The sequence below is a fragment of the Peromyscus eremicus genome, chromosome 11, assembly GCF_949786415.1.
Source record: "Peromyscus eremicus chromosome 11, PerEre_H2_v1, whole genome shotgun sequence".
NCBI lineage: Eukaryota > Metazoa > Chordata > Mammalia > Rodentia > Cricetidae > Peromyscus > Peromyscus eremicus.
In genome coordinates this window covers 66,282,498-66,305,319 of record NC_081427.1, presented here as the reverse complement: position 1 = coordinate 66,305,319, position 22,822 = coordinate 66,282,498, and the positions used below count along the sequence as shown (strand labels likewise).

Here is a 22,822-nt window from a genome sequence, read left to right as displayed (position 1 = left end):
CAACTTTTATTTCAATGGTGACAGTCTGTGTGTTAGCTGTAGAATGGGGTACACTTATCATTTAAGACATACCACATCCAAGTTTAGCTTTAAACACATGACTCCAAGGGAATCTATAAGTATTGTATGTTTTTATGTATGTAGGTGTGTGTGGGTAAGGAGGCTTGAGGACAAGGTACTGACCCTTCCCAGTCTCTCACACTGTCTCTCCCTGAATTTAGAGCTTGACAATTAAGCAAGACTGGTTGGCCAGAGAGCTCCCAAGATCCTTCTGCACTGTCTCAGTGCTGGGATTACAGGTGTGCACCACTGCATCCAGCTTTGGCTAAAGTGGACTCTGGGGAATCGAACGGTTCTCATGTTTGCCATAGCAAGCACTTTGCTAACTGAACCATCTCTCCAGCTTTTGTAAAAGTTAAATTAAGGTATAATGACCTACAAATCATAAAGGACTCCGGTATCTTCTAAGGCATGAGTAAGAAAGCAGCTTCACTTGCAGGTTGTAATAAATCACTGAATGATAGATAGCAAGGCCCGTTTCCTTATCTTGGCCCACTTTCTACACAGTTCTGAACAAAGAGATCTCATCTTACATAGTCCTCCCTGAGAGTAGTTGATAAAATAGAACCTACAGGCTACCATAGCCAGACTTCAATTCTGACTCTGTTACTCAATGGCTAAGAAAACACCATTCAACAATCCAATTCAAAACACTAAATTAATCATAGGTCAGTAATGTAGGTTCTAATTAGAGAAAGTCAATACATAATCACTGTATGTTAAAATAAGTAGAGTGCTTTGCAGAATAAAGTAGCTGTGGTGTTGGTCTCTAAATAAATCTCATTGTGAAGCTAATTTTTTAGTAAAATTTTGAGTAACTAAAGTTAAGTAGATTTCTGAGAGAAAAACCAGCTCAAAGATCTAAAGGAAGTAAAGAGCCTACTGTATTATAAATCTCAAACAGGACCAAAATATGAATTCAGGAACAGATGAGGACAGTAGAATAAGGTAGGCCAGAAATACGGAAACATCAGTATAGAATTTTCTTGTCTGCCATAAAGAGATTTTATCTTTTATTCTGAAATAGTGAACATCTTGAAGTACTAAACATAAGAAAGGACCCAAGTCACATTTTTTTTTAAATTTTTTATTTTTGGGGGGTTTTTCGAGACGGTTTCTCCATGTAGTTTTGGTGCCTGTCCTGGATCTCGCTCTGTAGACCAGGCTGGCCTTGAACTCACAGAGATCCGCCTGGCTCTGCTTCAGAAGTGCTGGGATTAAAGGCGTGTGCCACCGCCGCCCAGCTCCAACTCACATTTTAAATGGATAACTCCAACTGTTATATGTTTTAAGGGGGAAAAGGCACTCACAATGAAATAAATCACTATTTTTCGTGGTGTTCATATTCTGAATATATTTTGAAGTGAGAGTAAGAAGGATGTTCCCAACAGACCTGACATAGTGAACGGGGAAAAGAGAACCAAGGATGACTCAGTGCCTTGAGAAATATACTTAGCCTTTCTAGTTTAAGTTCTGTTATTTATAAAACAGGCATGATTATACTGTCAACTTGACCAAACTGTTGGAATAAATCATTAGTATGCATAGAAAAATACCTAAAACGTACTCAGAAGTTTTTTTTTTAATTTTATATTTTTTTATTTTTCTATTATCATCTTGATACAGTATAAATTCTTATCCTAATAGTGAAATATTTCATTGAGGCTTGCCTAGTAATTGAGTAAAACCAAAACTTATTATAAGCCACAGTCATCCTAGGGTCCCCCCTCCTGTATAGCCCCCCTGGTTCTGTGAGTTGCAGTCTGATTGTTCTTTGCTTTATATCTAGTATCCACTTATGAGTGAGTACATACCATGTTTGTATTTCTGAGTCTGAGTTACCTCCCTCAGGATGATATTTTCTAGTCCCACCCATTTGCCTGCAAATTTCATGCTGTCATTGTTTTTCTCTGCTGAGTAGTACTCCATCATGTATATGTATCACATTTTCTTAATCCATTCTTCAGTTGACGGGCATCTAGGTTGTTTCCAGGTTCTGGCTTATAATTTTATATTTTTTAATGTTTTTATTTATTTTCTGTTTAGGACCAAGAGGTTGTTCCCATGGCACAGTGCACATGTAGAGGTCCGAGGACAATTTGGAGTCTGCCTGGGACTAAATTAAGAAAGTCAGGCTCAAGGACAAGCATCTTGCGCACTGAGCCATCTCTTCAGCTCCTTCCTTCTAGTGTCTTCTCCAGGAAGCAGTTCTAGGACTTGCCTGTTTCTATTTTAGCTAATGTCTGGGTATACAAGGTACCACTGAGGGGAGGACTGAACTGATTCTGCCAGCTGGTCAGGTTGTTCATTAGAAAAGGGATATTATTAGCCTTTGTATCTTCTAGTAGACTGCCAATAAAAGGACAGGTGTATGTTTTGACTCTTCAAACTTCTGCTGAAACCTAAATTCATTCCAAGACTATCACTAACATTTAACTGCTTTTATAGAAATACATTTGTTTCACAGTAACCATTTTCGAGGCATTCAACTCTTTGCAGAAATTTATGCAAAGCATAGCAACTTTAGGTTTGTTTGGTTATTATAAGAGTTAAGCACACTAAATACATGAAACGAATCATATACTAAATGATGTTACAGATTTACATTTCTAACTATAAAAAAAATTAAATTAGAAGTACCAATTGAGGATGGAATATTTTATTACTTAATTTCTACACAAAACTTGTGAATTTATGAGACAAACTAGAATCATTTCTAACTCAACTAGCCAATGAAGAACTAAGGATATAACATGCAGGAGTTTCTAGAAAAACAGACACCACACAAGGTTGTGTTTTAGAAGTGACTGTCTTATATAGCAGTACCTAGAGCAGTTAGCAGCCAAGGTCTCTCAGATCTGCTAACAAAAGTGAGTGTCTATGTTGATCAATTAATAGAAGATTGTCAAGAAAGAATAGAAACTCAAAGCTGATTTAAACTAGTTAGATCTAGATAGACAGAATACTGACAGAGATATAGGAAGGATCTGGATCTCTGTGAGTTCAGGGCCACATTGGAAACAGAGCCAGGCAGTGGTGGCACACACCTTTAGTACCAGCATTGAGAAGCACACATGCCTTTAATCCCAGGAAGTGACATGGCTGGGCAAAGAAAGGTATATAAGGCGTGAGGAAACAGGAACTAAAGCAGTTCAGCTGAGATCCTTTCGTGTGAGGACTCAGGATTTTAGTCAGAGGATTTGTGGAGCTGGTGAGGTAATAGATGGTGGCTGTGGCTTGCTCTGCTTCTCTGATCTTTCATCTTTCACCTCAATATCTGGCTCTGGGTATTTTATAATAAGACCATCCAAGATTCAAACAACAAAAACTATAGGCAAATGAAGTAATAAAAAATTTAAACTTCTCTTGGCCTTAATATTCTTCCATCAATTTTGTTTATTTGTTTGTTTGTTTTTTCCGAGACAGGGTTTCTCTGTGTAGTTTTGGTGCCTGTCCTGGATCTCGCTCTGTACACCAGGCTGACCTCAAACTCACAGAGATCCACCTGGCTCTGTCCCCCGAGTGCTGGGATTAAAGGTGTGTGCCACCAACACCTGGCTCTTCCATCCATTTTTTTTAACCTATATAAAACTGGCTGTGAAAACTATGCCATCTCCATTTTTCCTAAAAAGAATTCACTCCTTTCCCTAGTGTTATTCTGTCTTCACCATTGCTATCATCCCTCAAGAAGGTACCAAGTACTATAAGCCTGGCAAACCACCCAGGTCTGTGGGGAAGGGGGAGGGGGACACACACAGAACTATACCACCCACTCTAACACTCAGGAGTCATCACTATGCAGAAGCAGAAAAGATGTGAGAGCCCTGGCCGCAGGGATGAAGGCAACAAATGCCATCCTCTAGACTCAGTACAACCACTGCAATTATTATCAATTCACCACAACTGTAGTTATCGATGGTGGGTCCATATTAGACTGGTCCTATCAACAATCAATCACAGAATGCGGAGGGACTCACTAGGTACTACTCTATACCTCTGATCTATTGATAGATTTGGGAGAAGTGAGAATCACTGTCTGTACTTGTGATACCACTCCTGAGCACCGCATGACTCCAAGGGACAGCTCCACACACATGGTTATACAGACAGCCCTGGTTAAACTCTGTGGGTCACAAAACAAAATTAACAGACTGAATGAGAGGTATTTTTGGGGACGAGGTAGGGCAGACAAGAGGTGAGAAATAAGAGTAGTCAGTAGGCATGCACACATGTGTAAAACCGTCTAAGAACAAATGTAATAAATATAAAACCAAAGACAGAGGAATAAGCTACCAGGACTTACTTGGTATCTACTAATTATCTAAATTATCTAAAGTGAACATAATTGAAAAGTAAGAAATTTTCTTAGAATTCATTTCCTAAAGAAACCTAAATTATCCACAGCTTTAAATTTTATCTAGTTTGAGCAGAATCAATATTTATATAACCATCACAAAAATCATGTTTAAAACAAGATGCTAATTATTTCAAGCAAGAAAAAAACAACACTGACCTGCATTGGTACAGGTTCCTTAAGATAATAGCCTTCAACAATCTGTTCTTTCCGATAGTGATCTATGATGTCCCCAATACTGTTAAAATAAATAACTGTATAAATTTCTTAGAATACAAGTAAACCATGTTACCAAGGATTATCTATTCATAAGTAGTCTTTGAAAGCATATAATCTGAATAATAGAATACACTATCATAATAGTCACATTATTTTATAAAAAATAAGATATTCCCAATACAGGTTTGCAGGTTGAAATATATAAGCTAAAGATTGTGGTTCCATATCAAACACACAGCCAAGTCAATGATACTACACTCCATACTTAGAAAGTGACGACATTCAGTGAGAAAATGATTACAAGTTATGGTTTTTGGTTTTCTGAAAAAACAATCCTTCCGACATATGAGGAACTAACAGAAATGGCATTTATTTAGCGAATGATAAACTAAGAACTTCTGTCATCAAATCACACATACGTTTGCTTTTGCTTATACTATCATTATGTCCTAACACATGAGTAGTTAGGTGAAGATACAAGTCAAAAGAAGAAAAAGAGAAACAAGTAGAACTTTGCCTGTACAGTTGTCATTGTGGCAGGGAAGGATTAAAGACTTGGATTAAAAAGTACCAACAATGTTTCTATATATTTGGGAAATGTTACTAATGAAACTGAAAGTAAAAATGACATGATATAACACAGTTTAGGATGCCATCAAATATTTTTTGTAAAACATAAAAGTATATTCTATAATTAATAGAATGTCTAGATATTTAATTTCTAGAATTTTAAACTTTCATTTTATATACTAAATGGAGGAGTATTTTTAAGATACACAAGAAATATGTCTCCAAAAAGACTTTGTTAACCTGCCTCTTGATTTATTCTTCCCAGAGTTCTTCAGAGTGACAGAGTAACTGCCATATTTTTTTGGTGTGTGTGTGTGTGTGTGTGTGTGTGTGTGTGTACACACACACACAGTTTCAAGTATCTTTCCTATACTACAAAATTTAAATTAAATATAATATTCAAAAGTAAAATATGAAGATCAATAAAAATAACTATAAATACAGCTAAATATTAACACACAGTAGAAAGGTGGAATGAAAACAAGATTTTTTTAGGAAGATATGGAAAATAATAAATTTTGAAAATAGGGTAAATCTAAAATTATTTAAAGAGAAATGAAAATCAGGAAGAACAGGAAGCAGCTGGACATGGTCACACAGCTGACTGTTTTAAGGTAAAAAGTGTCTTATCTATGGATGTATGGGAAGGTAGATGTAATCAGGTCATGATAAATGCAGGTATGGAAATTTCACAGTGAAACTCAATCATTTGTACAATTAAAATGTTTTCAGATTATATAAATGATTCTTGGTAAGAAAGTTTAAAATTAAATTTTAAAAATCTCGCTGGGCGTTGGTGGCGCAATCCCAGCACTTGGGAGGCAGAGCCAGGCGGATCTCTGTGAGTTCGAGGCCAGCCTGGGCTACCAAGTGAGTTCCAGGAAAAGGCGCAAAGCTACACAGAGAAACCCTTTCTCGAAAAAGAAAAAAAAAAAAAAAAAAAAAAAAAAAATTAAATTTTAAAAACCTTAAATGGAAGCACCCTGTGTGGGCGGAAAAAGCTGCCGTCAGAAACTACAGGTTATGAAATGAAAACTACAGTGCCAACAGGGGCTGCTTCCCTTAAAGGCAGGCCCCAACAATACAGGCTATCACCTCTACTGCTGACTGACCATGAGAAGCTTCTAGTTCTGAAACTGCCACACCTTCAACACTGAGAAATAAAATGGAAACAAATCCGGAAGCTTCTTCCCTGATGTTTCCCTGTCACAGTTCTAGAAATTACTATGCAAGTGGATGCAGAGGACTGTCAAGTTTCAGTTATGGACCCCTGTGCCACACTGCCAACCTATCAGGCAACTATTATTACAGGGGTAACCAACCATTTTTCATGGGAAACACACCTGGTACTGAAAAGCTGACGGAGCCCATGGCTGCAGCATCACAGGCTCTAGTGGGGAAGATACTACAGCTGCTGCTCTGGGGAGTGGACATGATGCACATCCACATTTCCAAGCCAAACACAGCAGCACACACCTTAAAACTAGCTCTGGGAAGCAGAGGCGGGTGGATTTTTTAAGTTCAAGCAAAGTAAGACTGGTCTATACAGTACCAGGACAGCAAAGGCTTCTAAATAAAATGTTCATCCCCACAGGTTAGTGCTGTTGCCTGATCTGTCAAAGAAGGTTCTTTTTACAGTGCAAAACAGATCCTGCTGAGAATCACAACACTGTCTGCTGAACATTCAGCTATAATCTGACATCTTATCTCCCCCTGAAAAACTCAGGGAACATTGTGGAAGAGGGGGCAGAAAGCATGTAAGAACCGATTGAAGGGTGCAGTGGTGTAGACTGTCGTCCAGAGATGGCATGACCACTGCATTCATGAACTATTAACTGCACACCACTGCCAAGACTCAAACACCTGAAATGGAGAAGGGAGGGCTCTAGAGGGCCACCCCTCGCTGGGGGTCAACAGGCAACCAATAGTGGCTACGTAAGAGAAAGCTATTTTCTTCAGTTACTGCAGTTACTTATTTATAAAATGAATTTCTAAAGACACATCACGTACTTTAATTTAGTACCTATTACATAAAACTGTGTACATCTCTTCCTAAACTACACAAGTGTTAATCTTCAGTGTCTTACTAAAATCCCACTACCTTTTTACCATTACCTAAATTATACTCTTTTTAGTGATTCCCATGCCTGTTTGTTTTTTCTTTCAATTCATTACAACCTGAACACCATCTTTTGTAACAGTTCAGGGTGCTAATGATGTAGAAATGGTATTTTTTTTGTCTTTTAATTCTTATGCAGCAAATGTCACTAAATAGATTAGTCAATATGTGTATGCTGAATTCAGTTTGGTGCTAAATGCCTCTCCTTTTCTAAAGTTGTGTCAAAGCTGTAGCTCAATAGTTACTTAGGAAACAGCAAAAATCTAAAGGGAAAACAGAATACCATAGTATGCCTCTGTTAGATTTCATGGACACTGTATCAGATATTCATATCTAAGTAACAGAAAATGTGTTTTCTTTTCAATTACTTCCTAGGCAATAATATTACTAATAACGCTTTTTTCTGTGTTTAATTTGGGCCTTCTTTTTATTTTTATATTCTAGGTGCGTGAAAGCATGTGTGTACCATGGCATGTGTCTAGAGGTTGGGGGCAGCTTTTGAGAATGAGTTTCTCTCCTCTCACCGTGGGTTCCAGGAATCAAACTCATGGTGTCAGAATTGTATAGAATCTGGTTTTTGACTCTGAGCTATCTTGTCAGCCTTCAATTTCATTCCAAGAATTAAGCAAACAAACAAAACTAGAAACAAGGTACCTGAGCATTTTAAGATTAATATATCCATAGGGAAAAAAGTCAGGAAGTCAAATTTGGGGAGTGGTAGAGCCCGTATTGAATACCATTTTGTAAGCCCACTAATAATTTTGTAAAAATTGTAAAAAGTCCCTGAATTATTTCTTCTTGTTCGATTGTGGTCTCTAATTATAAAGACTACCTTTATAAATCTTACCAAGAGCCTACAGTTCATAAAAAGATTTTCCATGTTTGCAGAGATAAAGAAGTTTGGATTAAAACAACCTTCAAAATAACTAATCCTATGTAAATTAAATCATCCCTGTAGTATCATCCCTGAATGAAAATGGCTCCCAAAGACTCAGAGCATGGCACTATTAAGAAGTGTGGCCTTGCTGGAGAAAGTGTGTCACTGGGGGTGGGCTTTGAGGTTTCAGAAGCTCAAGCCAGGCCGTCACTCTCTCTTCTGCTGCCTGTGGATCAAAAATATAGAACTCTCAGCTACCTCTCCAATACCACATCTGCCTACATACCACCAAGCTTTCTGACATGGTAACAGACTAAACTTCTGAACTGTAAGCATGCCCCAGTTAAATGTCATGGTGTCTCTGCACAGCAATGAAACCCTAAGACAATCTTTAAAAGAGGAAAAAAATCTCAATCTTGATGTTTAGTAATTTAGTTGCATATGTATACTTTCAAATGTATGTTCCAAGTCTCTCAAAACCTTGATAATGGTAAAATCTAATTTAAGACAAATTAAAACTCTAGCAAACTAGATTCTAGGTGAAGATGTCTAAAACCAAGGTACTCAGTAGCTTAATAAGATGAGGTGTGCAAACATCTAAAATTATATCTTTCATTTAATATTTTTTAACGGCCCACTAAACTTCTGATAAGCAAAAGATCTTATCACTAGATTTTTGTTTTTTCTAGATAAGTCAGCTGTTGAAGCTTTATGAACTTAAAACTCAGACTGGAATTTAGGGAATTCTAATTGAGATGGGGAATACTAGAGCAGTATTAACAAGCTAAGCAAGTAAATTTATTTTAAAAACAAGATTATGCAAGCCCCCCAAAGAGGAAACAATAGTACTTTCTATTATCTTTTCTTTTCCAGAAGAATACTGCCGCTCTGTATCACAGTTTCCTCTACTAATTTCTAAAATTCATTATGAGTTTTAAGAGAAAGGCAAAGTTTCTCATTAGTTGAGAGGTACAAACAAATCATGACACACAAAAAGTATCAACTTCTTGAATAAGCCAATTACATGACATTTGTATAAATCAGGGAATTACCTACAAATAGCTTATACATAAATATTTTATTAAACAAGATATTTGGGAGTTGACAAGTATTAATATTCATGTTTGATACTGTTTAAAGCACTCTCAGATAAGACTACAGCTATTATATTAGAAACTGAGGAAGTTTAATATATTTTGAGTCCAACTATTTTTGTCACAACTAAAAGATAATTTAAACTGTTTCATGATTTACCTGTTATAATATCGGCCTCCCATCATAAACTGGTTGTTAGGTGTTGGGCAAATTTTAAACCGCTGAATGTTTTCATTGGTCCGAAAATACAAGGAATAATCACCAGGAGTATTATCTGAAGGCCTCACAAGAAAGCTGCAGACTTGGCCAACTGTAAAAATGAAGTTGTTAGCTTTATACTCTATCAAATAAAAAGAAAACATGTTAAGTAATCTAATTAGGAAGTATATTCAAAGTCATAACCACATGTAAATTTTTATCATAAAACTTTAAGACAGCGTTTCCTATTTTCATTTTATGATTTACAACCACTCATATTGTTCCTGGTTTATCTTAACTAGTTTTATTTCCTAAACCTATGGAACTGAAAGTCTGCAACAGTAACTTCTGGAGTAAGGCAGAAAAAACCACCTGACAGTGCCAGTAACTCGAACTATTACATCATATGGTAATCTCCTAAAGAAAGTCTTCAAAGTTAAACTCATTTTGCCCAATAGTCTATACTTTCTCTGGATTTCCAATTAATGATTAAAAAGCAAACGGTTATATAACAGTATAAGTGCTTACAAAGGTAGGTTCAAAATAACTTAAGTATCTGAGTATATTATCATAGCCAATAAACACATCAGATATTTTACTCACTAGGTATCATCCTGAAAAGGTGCATACAAAAGACTATCTTCAATTAGCAATAACTCCTAATACCATAATGTTTCCTTTGTGGTTAAATACTGGTTAACAGAAACTCTTGTAAGACAGCATAACTAATACAATATCACATGTAATTCTTGTATAAATGAGTAATAGCTCCAATCATCTAGCTTAGGCTCTTGCTATCAATTGTATTGGTGTTCGATACAAAGAAGTAAAAAGTAAATCTTCTTATATTGAGTTTTCAAAGTTCAGCTTAATATATAAGTAAATAATAAAAACCTGTACAAACTGTGCAATTTAATATGAAAAAGTAAATTCTTGGTAACAATGCTGATACTTTGTTTCTTCTTCAATGTAAGATAGGAATCATGTGCAAATTTATATATGAATGTGCTTGTGTAGTTTCGGTAAAGTGTCCACTCTTCCTAAAAGAGTGTAAGAATGAACAAAAATACAAACTAATGAGAGAAATGTTTAGATTCTTTTCTTTTTCTTTCTTTTTTTTTTTGGTTTTTTTGAGACAGGGTTTCTCTGTATAGCTTTGTGCCTTTCCTGGAACTTGCTTTGTAGACCAGGCTGGCCTTGAACTCACAGAGATTTGCCTGCCTCTGCCTCCTGAGTGCTGGGACTAAAGACGTGCACCACCACTGCCTGGCTCTTTTCATGTTTTGACATCTAACAAGTAATGGATACTTCAAGTACTTGGTGATTCAATATCTAAATATAAACCTACACTAACAACTCACTAAAATTAGTATTTTTGGTTACACCTGAAAAGCTGATGACATAGCACTCTGGTTTAAACTTGATCTCTATGTCTAGCATTGGCATATTTTAAACTCTTTCTGAACCTACTTAGTACAGGTTAAAACATTAAGCACTTCAAAAACTGCCTCAAATCCTATATGCGAATAAATCATTAATTTAAGATGTAATGATATATTTTAAAACAACTAAGGCCACATATTTTACCATTAGTATTTATTTACTATAGTTACCTATTTCAGGGTACCCTATAAAAAACAGGAATTACCAATTTTTCAAGAACCACAACATCTAAAATATATATAATAGATTGATCTTGTCATCAATCTTTGTCAAATATAGTTTACTAATAAATATCTGATAGTTAAATTAACCTCACAATGAACAGTAAATAATAAAGAGCAAAGTAACATAGTTGTTACTTTAAATCACTGGTCCTCAACCTTCCTAATGCTGCAACCTTTAATATAGTTCCTCATGTTTTGGTGACCCATCCCAACTATAAAGTTAGTTTATTCCTACTTCATAACTGTAATTGTGCTAATGTTAGCAATTGTAATGTATATTTTTGGTGATAGAGGTTTGTTAAAGGGGTCACAACCCACAGGTTGAAAACTGTTGCTTTAAATAATAAACCCTTAATGTAAGTAAACTTAATTTGCATCTTCCTCTAACAATCAGAAAAATTAGGAATGCATTTTAAATAAGGCTCAATTATGTAATTCCACCATGCACACAAATAATACAAGAATGTATACTGGTGCATGCCTTTAATCCCAGCACTCAGGAGGCAAAGGCAGGTGGATCTTTGTGAGTTCGAGGCCAACCTGATCTACAGAGCGAGTTCCAGGACAGCCAGAGCTACACAGAGAAACCCTGTCTTGAGGAAAAAAAAAAAAAAAGTACATTATAAATAAATGGAAAAAGAATGATAACATGGAATTCCTCTACTGATACACTACATGTTACATGGTATTTGTAGACTAGAACTTACATGATCAATAAAAAGAATGACAAAAATTTGTATTTGTAAGTATGTTTTCTTAAAATATTTCTTAACATTAAAAAGTATATTATATGTAGGATAGCCCTGAGCTACACAAAACTTATGTATCGCAAGATCATAAGCTGTAACACATGGGGAAGGAAACAGGGACAGTGGCTAGGGAAAAAGAAAAATATACTTTACAGGAGTTTATTAGACATGTACGTTTTAACCTAAAACAAAACCAGAAAAATATCAGATTCCAAGCACTGCAAAGAAAATACAATATGCATAAGTATTAATCAAATGGTAAAGGAAAGCACAGTACATGAGAAAAAGTTGTTTCAATTTTATACTTTATAAATAGAGACATTGAAGAATACAAAGGTACCTGTCATTAATAAATTATAAGCTTCTTGTTTGGAAATCTTCCCATGGAACCATCTTTAAAGGAGAACAAACATGACACGTAAATCAAAAGTCCACATGCTGATGCTTTCATATACTCAAAAGTAAGCAAAATTTTCATAATTCACACTGACGTAAAATAAATGTAATCGAAATGATCACATTTCATCCATTACATTTCTATTGTGTTTTAGAAACTTACTGTGCTTTATTTCAACAAAGTACAGAAAAACTAGGAACTGTCAAGTAAAATTTTAAACTACAATTTCCATATTAACTGTAATATTTTTTAAAATACTGGTTTTAGTTCTAGGGTTTTAGTTCTAGTACTATCTGTTACATGCTTATATCACAGCTCCATTTTCCCTTGGATGGCTTGTAGGGGTTAGGGGAGATAATAAAGACAGAACCAAATTATTTTTCTCGTCTCTCTCAAAATTAATTTTCTTTTAACATAAGATCTCTCTCAATAAAATTAAAATGTTAAAGAACAAGTCCATACCAACAGAAAGAACTTAACCTATTTTTAATTCTGAGTTAATAGTCTATCAAACTGGACTGCTAAAGAATTTTATAATCTGTATCTGGAATTAAGCATTTAGAAATTATTATAAACTGTAACAGCTGAAAATATGGCACAATAAAATTTCAAGTACTTAGTATTTACCTTTACATAAAATGACATGTTAAAAAAAATTACTTAAGGATCAGGAGTGGTGGTGCATCCCTTTAATCTGAGAACTTGGGAGGAAAAAATCACTATAAATTTAGGCCAGCTTGGTTTACACAGTGAGATCCAGGCCAGCTGGGACCATACAATAAGACCTTGTCTCAAAAAGAAAATAAATCCAATCATTTAAAAGTCAAAGTCCTAAAGTTTTCCCTCTTTAGATGAAATCCCACTATCTCTCACTGGTAATCTCAGATCACTTCTCTACCACTCTGCTGCATCTTCTTAAAGTCTACAATGACTTGTAGTAATGAGTTAAGTTCCAGTTGTATAGGACACATACTACAAGACAGAAAACATGAATGCTCTAAGATGCAATGCAACAGGCTTAAAGAGCATTCATTCTGTTTCATTAATCATTCTATTACTAGGAAAAGTTAAAATACTACTTAATTTTCAAGTAAATGAAAAATTAATCTTTAAAGAAATTATTCCAATCTTTAACTTATTAATTCAAATTTCCTGATGCTCTCTGAGCAGATATGAATAATGAAGAGGAAATAAACAATACAGTCTAGAATGCTCTAAAATGTATGAGACTATACACTGCATTCAAGTAAATGCTAAACTACCATTTACTACACATGCTAGAGTGGATTTCTATATTCTTGGAGAGCTGGCTAGATGGCATCCAAGACCAACCCTAGAGTTTTCTATCCAGTAAAAATAAAACCCAAGGAGTTTTAAAAGAATAGTTAAGTTTTAAAGATGAATAATATTTTGAACTTTAAGAAAATAACCTTGAGGCAAAGGGGCAATATTATTTCTTGGAGTTACTCTTGTATAAAACTGATGTAATTTAAGTACATGATTTGTACTCAACATAATAGCCCTTGCTCTTAAGAAGTTCAGACTCTGGTTAGGATAAAACAGTGTAAAACTACAGTAAGTACAGTGATGAGTACGTGCTGGGGAGTTTGGAGAGTAATGGAGAAAGGCACAAGTCTTCAGCATATGTAAGGAACAACATTAAAATTCACTGAACGTAAATTTACTAAGTTAGATAACAATAATAAACAACTGAAGGGTAATCCTCACCTGGGAAGCAGCTTAGTAAAACATAAAGATAAAAAATAAAGCCATGCACCAGAAAAGTTTACAAAGGGCAGAGTGAGGTGATAAGACTAATAAAAGGTACAGGAGACAGGTACTCTAAGTATTAGAACAGAGAATGTGAGGAGACTAATGATTTGGAGTGCCCAGCAGAAGTTGGCTGTTATACCAGATACTACTAAGAATGAATATAATAAAGTTATTTATGACTGAAAAGAAGGCACATAGTCAATAAATATTTTACAAGAAAATAATTATTAGAACTTAGTATTGCCTACACAGAAAATGTGGAGTACAAAGAAACTAAGTTAGTCATACTAGCTATTTAATCTCAAAGGGGATTCATTGTGCCTAAAGGATACTTTAAAAGTTTTCCAATACTTCACTGCCAGAGTCTCTACTTTAAATACTAAAGAGAGTAAGCACATACATAAAATAAATCAACATAAAATTTAACTTACGCTAAATACCACATAAAGTTCAGAAAAATGTAAGACTAACGTATTAACAGAAAACTTCCCAGTGAAGTCTTATACTTGACATTGAAAAATGAGTGAAGTTTTAAACATTTACTGGCATCTGTAGATCTGTTCTCTTAAAACAGGGATACGAGGAATTTACACTTTCTCTTGAAAATCTAAAGGATTTCATAATATTGAACTCAGATTCATTTAGTGTATGTGTATGTGTGTGTGTGTATGCGTGTGTGAATGCCTTTACCTTCTGAGCCATCTTACTTGCCCCAAGAATTCACATTCTTGCACATATTAACTAGACAGAGTGGTCACCTTAAGACATGTAAAAAACTTGCAAGTTTTCTACTTCTCATAATCGGTAATATTAAACAATTAATGTCAATTGCCATTTGCTACCACTCAGGCTGCTGTCCTCTGACAAGAGGGAAAGACATGATTCTCTGCACTATGATCTCTATCAAGATGTTATATAATGAAGATCAGGATTACTGTGTTTGGAGAAAAATTGGAATATATGTACGTACGTACATACACATACATTCACACACACACACACACACACACACACACACACACACACACACACCTCCAGTCTACTTTTGTTGTGAATCTGACTCCTTCAGGCATTAACTAGAATTTGAAACTGCTGATACAGACTTCAAACACAATCAACTAGGTTGAGTTGAGCAATGGAGGCACTTGTATTCATATGGAGTAGTAATATAAGAATGTACTCTGCCGGGTGGTGGTGGCGCACGCCTTTAATCCCAGCACTCGGGAAGCAGAGCCAGGTGGATCTCTGTGAGTTCGAGGCCATCCTGGGCTACCAAGTGAGTTCCAGGAAAGGCGCAAAGCTACACAGAGAAACCCTGTCTCGAAAAACCAAAAAAAAAAAAAAAAAAAAAAAAAAAAAGAAGAAGAAGAAAAAAAGAAAAAAGAAAAAAATGCACTGAAAAGATAATAGATGAACACTCTATTGAAATAATATGAATAAAATAGAATATGACTGAAGGCTAAGATTTTAGAAGGAATCCTGTACACATAAAAGGAGTCGAAAAGGCTTACTTTAAAAGACCTTGCTTGTTTATACTAAGATGGTCAGAAGTTCTCTCACATATGCATACTAAAAACTGAGTTTAAAAGTTCATTAATGATTTGGTCACAAAAATAAGAACTACTACAATTAGTAAGAAAATGAGGAAATAGGAGGAGCTGTACTGGTCATTAAGATGCAACATAATGTTTACTGACAAGGCTTTAGTTTGGGGATACGAGATTCATATACAGGTATAGGCTACTGTTTGCTTAAAACTAAGAATTTAGTACTAGATTCTTAAGAAGTATTTATATATCAATTCTCCTAACCAAATTTAAAAAATACATCAGTCTAAAATTCATTAAGTATTTTTGACTATTTTTCTAATTTACAGTTTTACATTATTGTTTTTCCTTTTAATAATTAATACAAACTCACATTTTGCCTTCGTGTGGATCTTCTTCCCGGCCCTAAAGGGAAGAGATTAAGACAGCATAATTTTTAATTTTATGAAATTAAATCTTAATCTAATTTCATGAAAATTCCTAAGAATTTGATCTTCAAAACTATCTCCACAATACTTTTCATAGTTGTTAGGAGAAAAGATGTTTCCGTTCAAGAACTGTCACTATGTAGTTCTCTGTTCTCTCTTCCCATGTTGTCATCAGTTTAAATCAGACTCTTCTTTTCTTATAAACTATTAAGGTAGTAGTCCCAACTACAGTATAATTACCCCCTCCAACCTCTCTGAATTCCTAGTGTCAACTGTAGATGTGCACTTAAGAATAAACAAACCAATGGACACACACCTTTAAAGCTAACCTTTACTTTACTACCCTCTTTCCTGCCTACAGATTCATTTTACAAGAAACGCCCTTAACCATAGGCCTCAAGTATGTATTTCTTGCCTCATACTACCCACTTTCTAGGTGTCAATGTCATGGTCACACATAACTATGCCTTTGCTAATCTATATCACCTCTCTTCTGTAGCTTGCGTTTGATGTGATAAGTGCTGTCAGAATGTCCTCTTAACACACTGCTACCTACCTGTTTTAAAAAAGCAAGCCATTAAGCAAAACTACCTCAAATCCTACCTCCTTACAGTCAAATATTTGACCCTAAAATGTGAGCACTTTCTTTTCTGTGGAATATAAAATACATCCTCTCTCTTTCTGCCATCTTTTAAACCTTATCTTACTCTAGTCTGTACTCCAGGATTTAAAGCTATTCTAACACTATTTATTCCAAAATAGTGACTATCTTATTAAATTCTAAGCTATTCTCTATAACATCACCACCACCCCAAACACTGAGTATATACTGAACTATAGTTGTAGCAGCTTACAGTGAGTTTTCAATGAACTGATAACGAAAGAAAAATATATTAACAAGGACTTCTCTTAATTAGTTCCTCACTAAGTATTTAGTCAGACTAAAACCAAAGTCAATGAATGCTTACAGGAACTACAAAATGAGCATTATAACTACCCTCTTTTAAAAAAGTGGTCTATATAATAATGTTTTAAGTACAATGGAATATAGAACCAATGAGTACTATGAAAATAAAGGTAGAAACAATTTGACCTAAAAAAAAAAAGTCTGGGAAAAAAAAAAGAGAGGGTGACAATTGAAGTGAGCTAATAACAATGAATTAAGTTTCGCAAGGCAACCTAACAGGCCTAGAGTGTGAAGAAGAGGAACCCTTATAGGCATGGAGACATTACACTCATCTACTCATATTTACAGATGCCAGAGTAATCTAGGCAATGGGGATCTATCAGTGAGTCAGAACAACACCAACAAGAAAAAGATGCCTTTTCCTGGAGCATACAACCCACAGGCGAGACTTAAAAATGTGAATGTGCTTAGAGAATCCTAGTTAGAATTTCAGAGAGGAGAATACCAGTCACATCTTCATTATCTAGACACTGTCCAAGCGGCTTTTCAATCTGCAAAGAACTCACTAACTTCCAATAAACCCACTGCGTAAAATTATACTAAATATCACAGTAAAAACCACTTATATTTCTTAGAATGAATAATTTGCATTATGACTATATTCCTTTTTAGCTACCATACCACACTGTTCTTTTATAATGAATTAACTTTTTTTGTTTCATTCTCTGTGTTCATGTCCAGTTCATACTGGACTATTCTTTATTATTCTTCTGCAGACACTTGCTAACCTTCATTTGTTCTTACTAAAGTTTATTTTGTTAATTTTGATCCACAAATTCAATACTTCAGTTAAAGTACAACTATATTTTCACTCCCTTTCATATTCAGAATAGAGAAGGGTAGTATAATAGGCAAAAGGAAGCCTAACATAAACAAAACCTAAAAGTTTATAGGAAACTAACACAGACAATAAGGTGCTTCAGTCTGAATGCTCTGCCTGTGTGCCTCTAGAATTCTGAACACTATTTAAAGAACTGTAAATTATAATCCAAAATCTTTCGCTTTGTATATAACTATGAATACAAGATGTATCACATATAACTTCCGTAACTCCTTCTAACTTTCCTCAGCATGTTTTATGCTTGTGAATCAAGATCTAGTTGCCAGAATAGGCAGACAAAATAATCAGTAGCCAAAAAAAAAAAAAAAACAAAAAAAAAACTCTGCCATCGTCCATAGACTCTTGGGGGAGGAGAGGGCAGGGGAAATGTGGGACATTAAAGATCACAGAAAGCCATTCCTACCACAAAATCTAAAAGGGAAAGGTAAATTCCAAAATCACAATGTTTAATACATTTTGGTGGTACTGTGAGTATTGTCTATAAAGCACGAACACTGCTTGAATGCTGATCTGCATCTAAAAATACATGGGGCAATTTATATTATGTACTAAGATAAATAATAATATATAATATGATAGGAAAGAAAACAAAGGGACTATTCAAACTGTATGAATTTGGGATTATTTATGTGTAATATAATTAAAATTTTCCTAGATTATTAGAAATTATACACACTTTTGAAACCATTTAAAATTCCTCTGATTCAAATATACCTAATGAATAGGAGCACAAAAATATAACAAAATAAGTACAAGTGATAGTTTAGTTAAGAAGTAGAGAAGTACTTTCTGCAAAGGCAGCTATATATTATAACATACTAATATAGTTTATTTCCTTATAAATAAATATCATTTACTAACACCAAATACATCTTAAAATTTCTTTGTGCTTATGAATTAAAAGCTTTCACGAGAATTTGTCCGTATCTAATAACCCAGAAAATGGATAAGTTCTAAACGTTTATAAAAGACTCAGGATCTGAAATTTAGGAAAATATGAAACTCACCACCTCTTCTACTAGGTCTTCAACAATAAGGCCTTGCTCATCTGTTCTTAGATTTGTAACCCACATCCATCCATCTTCTAATTCATTGTGAACAATGAACATATCTCCTTTTAAGAAACTAAAATAACAAATGACATTAAAATTTTAAAAACGGACATCGAAGTATTCCTAAACCACCACACTGGATATTATGCTATTAGAAAAATGCAAAAAATACTTACAAAATTTAAAAGTTCTAAGCTGTTTCTGTCATCTTTTGTGAAAATGAAGAAAGTTAATAATCTGAATCCTAATTTCATTATATGTACAACTTCATTATAGGTTTGATAAGGGTGTCTAGTTTGCTGGATTACATTCAAATTAGAGTTCCTCTATCTACTATCTACTTTGTTAGATTAGATTCAAATTAGAATTCCTCTAAATAGTGAACAATTATATAAGCATTAGAAGTAGTTCCAAGAAAACTGAATTTTACAATTTAAATTTCAATGTTGTTATTCTTTCGTATGTATGACAAATGTAATAAAAAATGATATATAATTAACAAAATATGAGAAAGTAAATTCAGAAAATTTCCTTTAGATAATCACACTTGATTTTATTATGCAGACACTAATATTACTTAGCATTGATAATCACACCTTGTTTCATTCAAATGCCTATTGTGCAATGAGTACCGTGTTCTTTGTCTAAGCATGGCACCCAGACATGTGTTAGTAGTCACCTATGCTTCTTTTCCTACTACATATTTCAGAGTAGATGGATGCATACAGCTTAGCTTCCTCTTTACTACCTAGATGTTTTTAAGCTCTACACCATGAGCAGATGTCAGTTGTTGATTGATGTGTGTCATCAATATAAAACAAAACTATCAGGAATTCCTTGCAATTTTTCTTCCAGGCTTAAAAAAATGTCTCTAAAACATTCTTCTGGTTAGATGCTGCCGCTGACCATATTTCTATAAGATATCTTCATATATTTTTCAGTAATTTTCTTTTTGTCATAATAGTCATAAATCTTAGTTCTACTAAATGAATTTTTCTGTTATATTTGACAGTTTTGTTTTCTCTAAAGGATTATAACCTTTACTATTTCTCAAATTTCAGAAAACAAAGCTTGTACAAAGCAGAACTTACACATAACACTCTCATTTCAAGAGCGACAGAATAATACTATCTTGACTCTTAAGTCCTCCTTAATGGTGTCCAGTATTTTCCGAGATAAATGGCAGCAGATTTTATAACTAACCAAATAAATAAAAGTCCTTCTAGAACCACTTTTCCAGTTGCTGGGATAACAGACACATATCATTACATCTACATGGAAGTGTTTCCTCATTTACTACTAGAAATACTAGAAAGATGTCCATCAAAGGTCAAAACACAAGAGAACAAGCACTTTGCTTTCTCAGTCAGAAGATGAGATGATGCTCTTTTTGTTCAGCCAAACACAGCACACTCCAGTGCTGCTCTCTGTTCTGTCCTCAGACTCGGACTTACACTGACTCCCATGGTCTCCTCAGGCCTCGGGACTTAGTACAATTATAGCATTGGTCTCCTGAATCTGCCTCCAATTCTTGAAGTAAATCTTCTCTGGAGAAGCCCAGATAACACATGGACTCTCGAGTCTCAGATCAACAATTAGATGGAATATACTATGAGAACTACTGCCTTAGATGATCAGACTGGAACTTTACAAATTTTCTAGAACTTATATTTCAATACGACTTACCTCTATTAAGTGACTTTCTTCCTCTTAGTTGCTTTTATTCATTTTCCCACACTAACTCACAAATAAGTGTATCAATAAGAATTAAATGAGAAGTCATTAGATTGACCGTAACTATGTAAAAATGGAACCTTTGAGACGCAAACTAAGTGTTTTCTAATAATTTCCAAAACTTTTAGTACCAGAAAAAAAATGTTTTTATATTTTATCATACTGTTATTTCAAAGAGAAACTATATAGTCAATAACTATTCAGAAGCAGCAAACCATTTCATAGTTAAGAAACAAGGTTTCTACTGAATGATTAAATAGCTTTTAGAAAAGGATAATTTGATTATCAAGTTTTATAATTAATTTATAATCAAATTAAATACAAATACAAACAAAAACTATGTTGCTCTAGTTACACAATAGTCTTGAAATTTAAAATTGTTCGTCCACTATGCAAAAATCAAAAATTATTTCAGTATCATTTATAGCTAAGGTATAAATGTTAGGGGTAATAAAAACCAGAAAATAAACAAATAAATAAAGAAATAAACCACTCACAAACTATGAACTCTACTTTCTCAGAATTTTTTTTATTTAAAAAAAAAAAGCTGTTATTTCTCCTGTCATTTTCACTGTGGCCACCCTGATTCATATCTTCAGTCTGAAGAGACAGGACATCCCATGGGAACACAACAGATCTAATACTAAAGGCAATAGCTATCCTATTTCCTCAAATTCAAAACCTTTCCTAGTTTAAGAGCAATAAATCTTCATTGTCTAGCTCTTTCAAATGCTTATAAGAAATAGTATAAAATACCTTATTTCATCAGTGTCTGGTACTTTTGTGTAGGGTAGAATGGCTCGAACACGCCTTCTATCTTCTACTGGCTGAAAACCATTAAAAATAATACTTAGGGGCTGGGGAGATGGTTCATGTCTTTGTAGCTAAAGCCCCTATCCCACAGCCTGAAAACCCAAACTAGAACCACAGAACCCACATAAAAATTATTACAGGTGACAGGTGTGGCAGCTGCCTGTAATCACAGCATTTAGGAGGCAGGACCAGGGCATATCTGAGGCAAACTATCAAGACAAACTAACCAAATTGAAAAGCCCTGGGTTCATCTAGAGACTTTGCTTCAATTAATCAAGTACAGAACAACCAAGGAAGACATCTGATGTCAACTTCTAGCCACCAGTCATGAGTATGCACATGCAACCCTGACACACATGCCCTACACATATATGAGCTGCATACACAGTCACACACATATACATACACTTTTGCACACAATCAAAAGAAGACTGTCTCTGTATCCAAGTCAAAAAAGATATATCCACACAAAGCTTAAAGCCAACTGCATATTATAAACTCCATAGGATCATTCAAATTAATCTTTACTGAGTCTCTATACAGAACCTAGAAATGTTTACTACTCTTGCTTGTTATTTTTACAGAAATTACTGTAAAAGTCTAACAGATTTTTTTCAGTTAATCTGAACAATCATTAAATAAGCTACACAAGGCATGGAAATTAATCTTCATTTTATAATATAATGTATAAAATTTATAATTTTAACTTATCTAGCAATTGCGGTAAGCTATAAATGCACAGAATTATCTTAAAAATCTAGTTACTTAAATACAAAACTACTTTAATAAGGAAACTATGATTTTTGTTCTAGCATTATAACCAGAAATAAAACAAATACTTATAAAATTATAATAGAATAAGAAATTTAATTAGATCAAAATTTATCTGATTTTGGAAAATAAATTTCATGATATTTCATTCAAGTTTACTTGCCTCTGGTGGTGCAACGGGATAGAGTAATTTTTCTCCTTTAAGTAAACAAGAAACATGACTGTAATAACCTATTAGGTCTGAGAGTGAAGAAAAACGCCTTCCACCAATGTAGTAATCTCCACACATAGCAATAATCCTAATTGTAAAGGAAAAAAAAAACAACAACAAAACATAATTTCAGTCTTTCTCAGTCTCTTTTTTGAGTGGAAATTAAGCCCAGGTTCTCTATCATGGGGCTATGTCCCTCTAGTACCTATGTTCAATTTTTTATTATTTTTATTTATTTATTTGTTTGTTTGTTTATTTATTTATTTTTGGTTTTTCGAGACAGGGTTTCTCTGTGTAACAGTCCTTGCTGTCCTAGAACTCGCTTTGTAGAAGAGGCTGGCCTTGAACTCACTGAGATCCAACTGCCTCTGCCTCCCAAG

At 34.4% G+C, this 22,822-nt stretch overlaps 1 protein-coding gene across 1 annotated transcript in view; it reads right to left on the bottom strand.

Annotated features, from left to right (window-relative positions):
• Positions 1-22,822, bottom strand: part of Rasa1 (RAS p21 protein activator 1) — an 83,736-nt gene that overhangs the window by 23,638 nt on the left and 37,276 nt on the right. The window contains exons 3-9 of the mRNA XM_059276493.1: positions 22,391-22,530; positions 21,404-21,470; positions 18,869-18,986; positions 15,999-16,030; positions 12,249-12,301; positions 9,454-9,604; positions 4,574-4,652 (exon numbers count right to left, since the gene is read on the bottom strand). Coding sequence (XP_059132476.1) covers positions 4,574-4,652; positions 9,454-9,604; positions 12,249-12,301; positions 15,999-16,030; positions 18,869-18,986; positions 21,404-21,470; positions 22,391-22,530 — 640 coding nt within the window. The remainder of the gene's footprint in view (positions 1-4,573; positions 4,653-9,453; positions 9,605-12,248; positions 12,302-15,998; positions 16,031-18,868; positions 18,987-21,403; positions 21,471-22,390; positions 22,531-22,822) is intronic.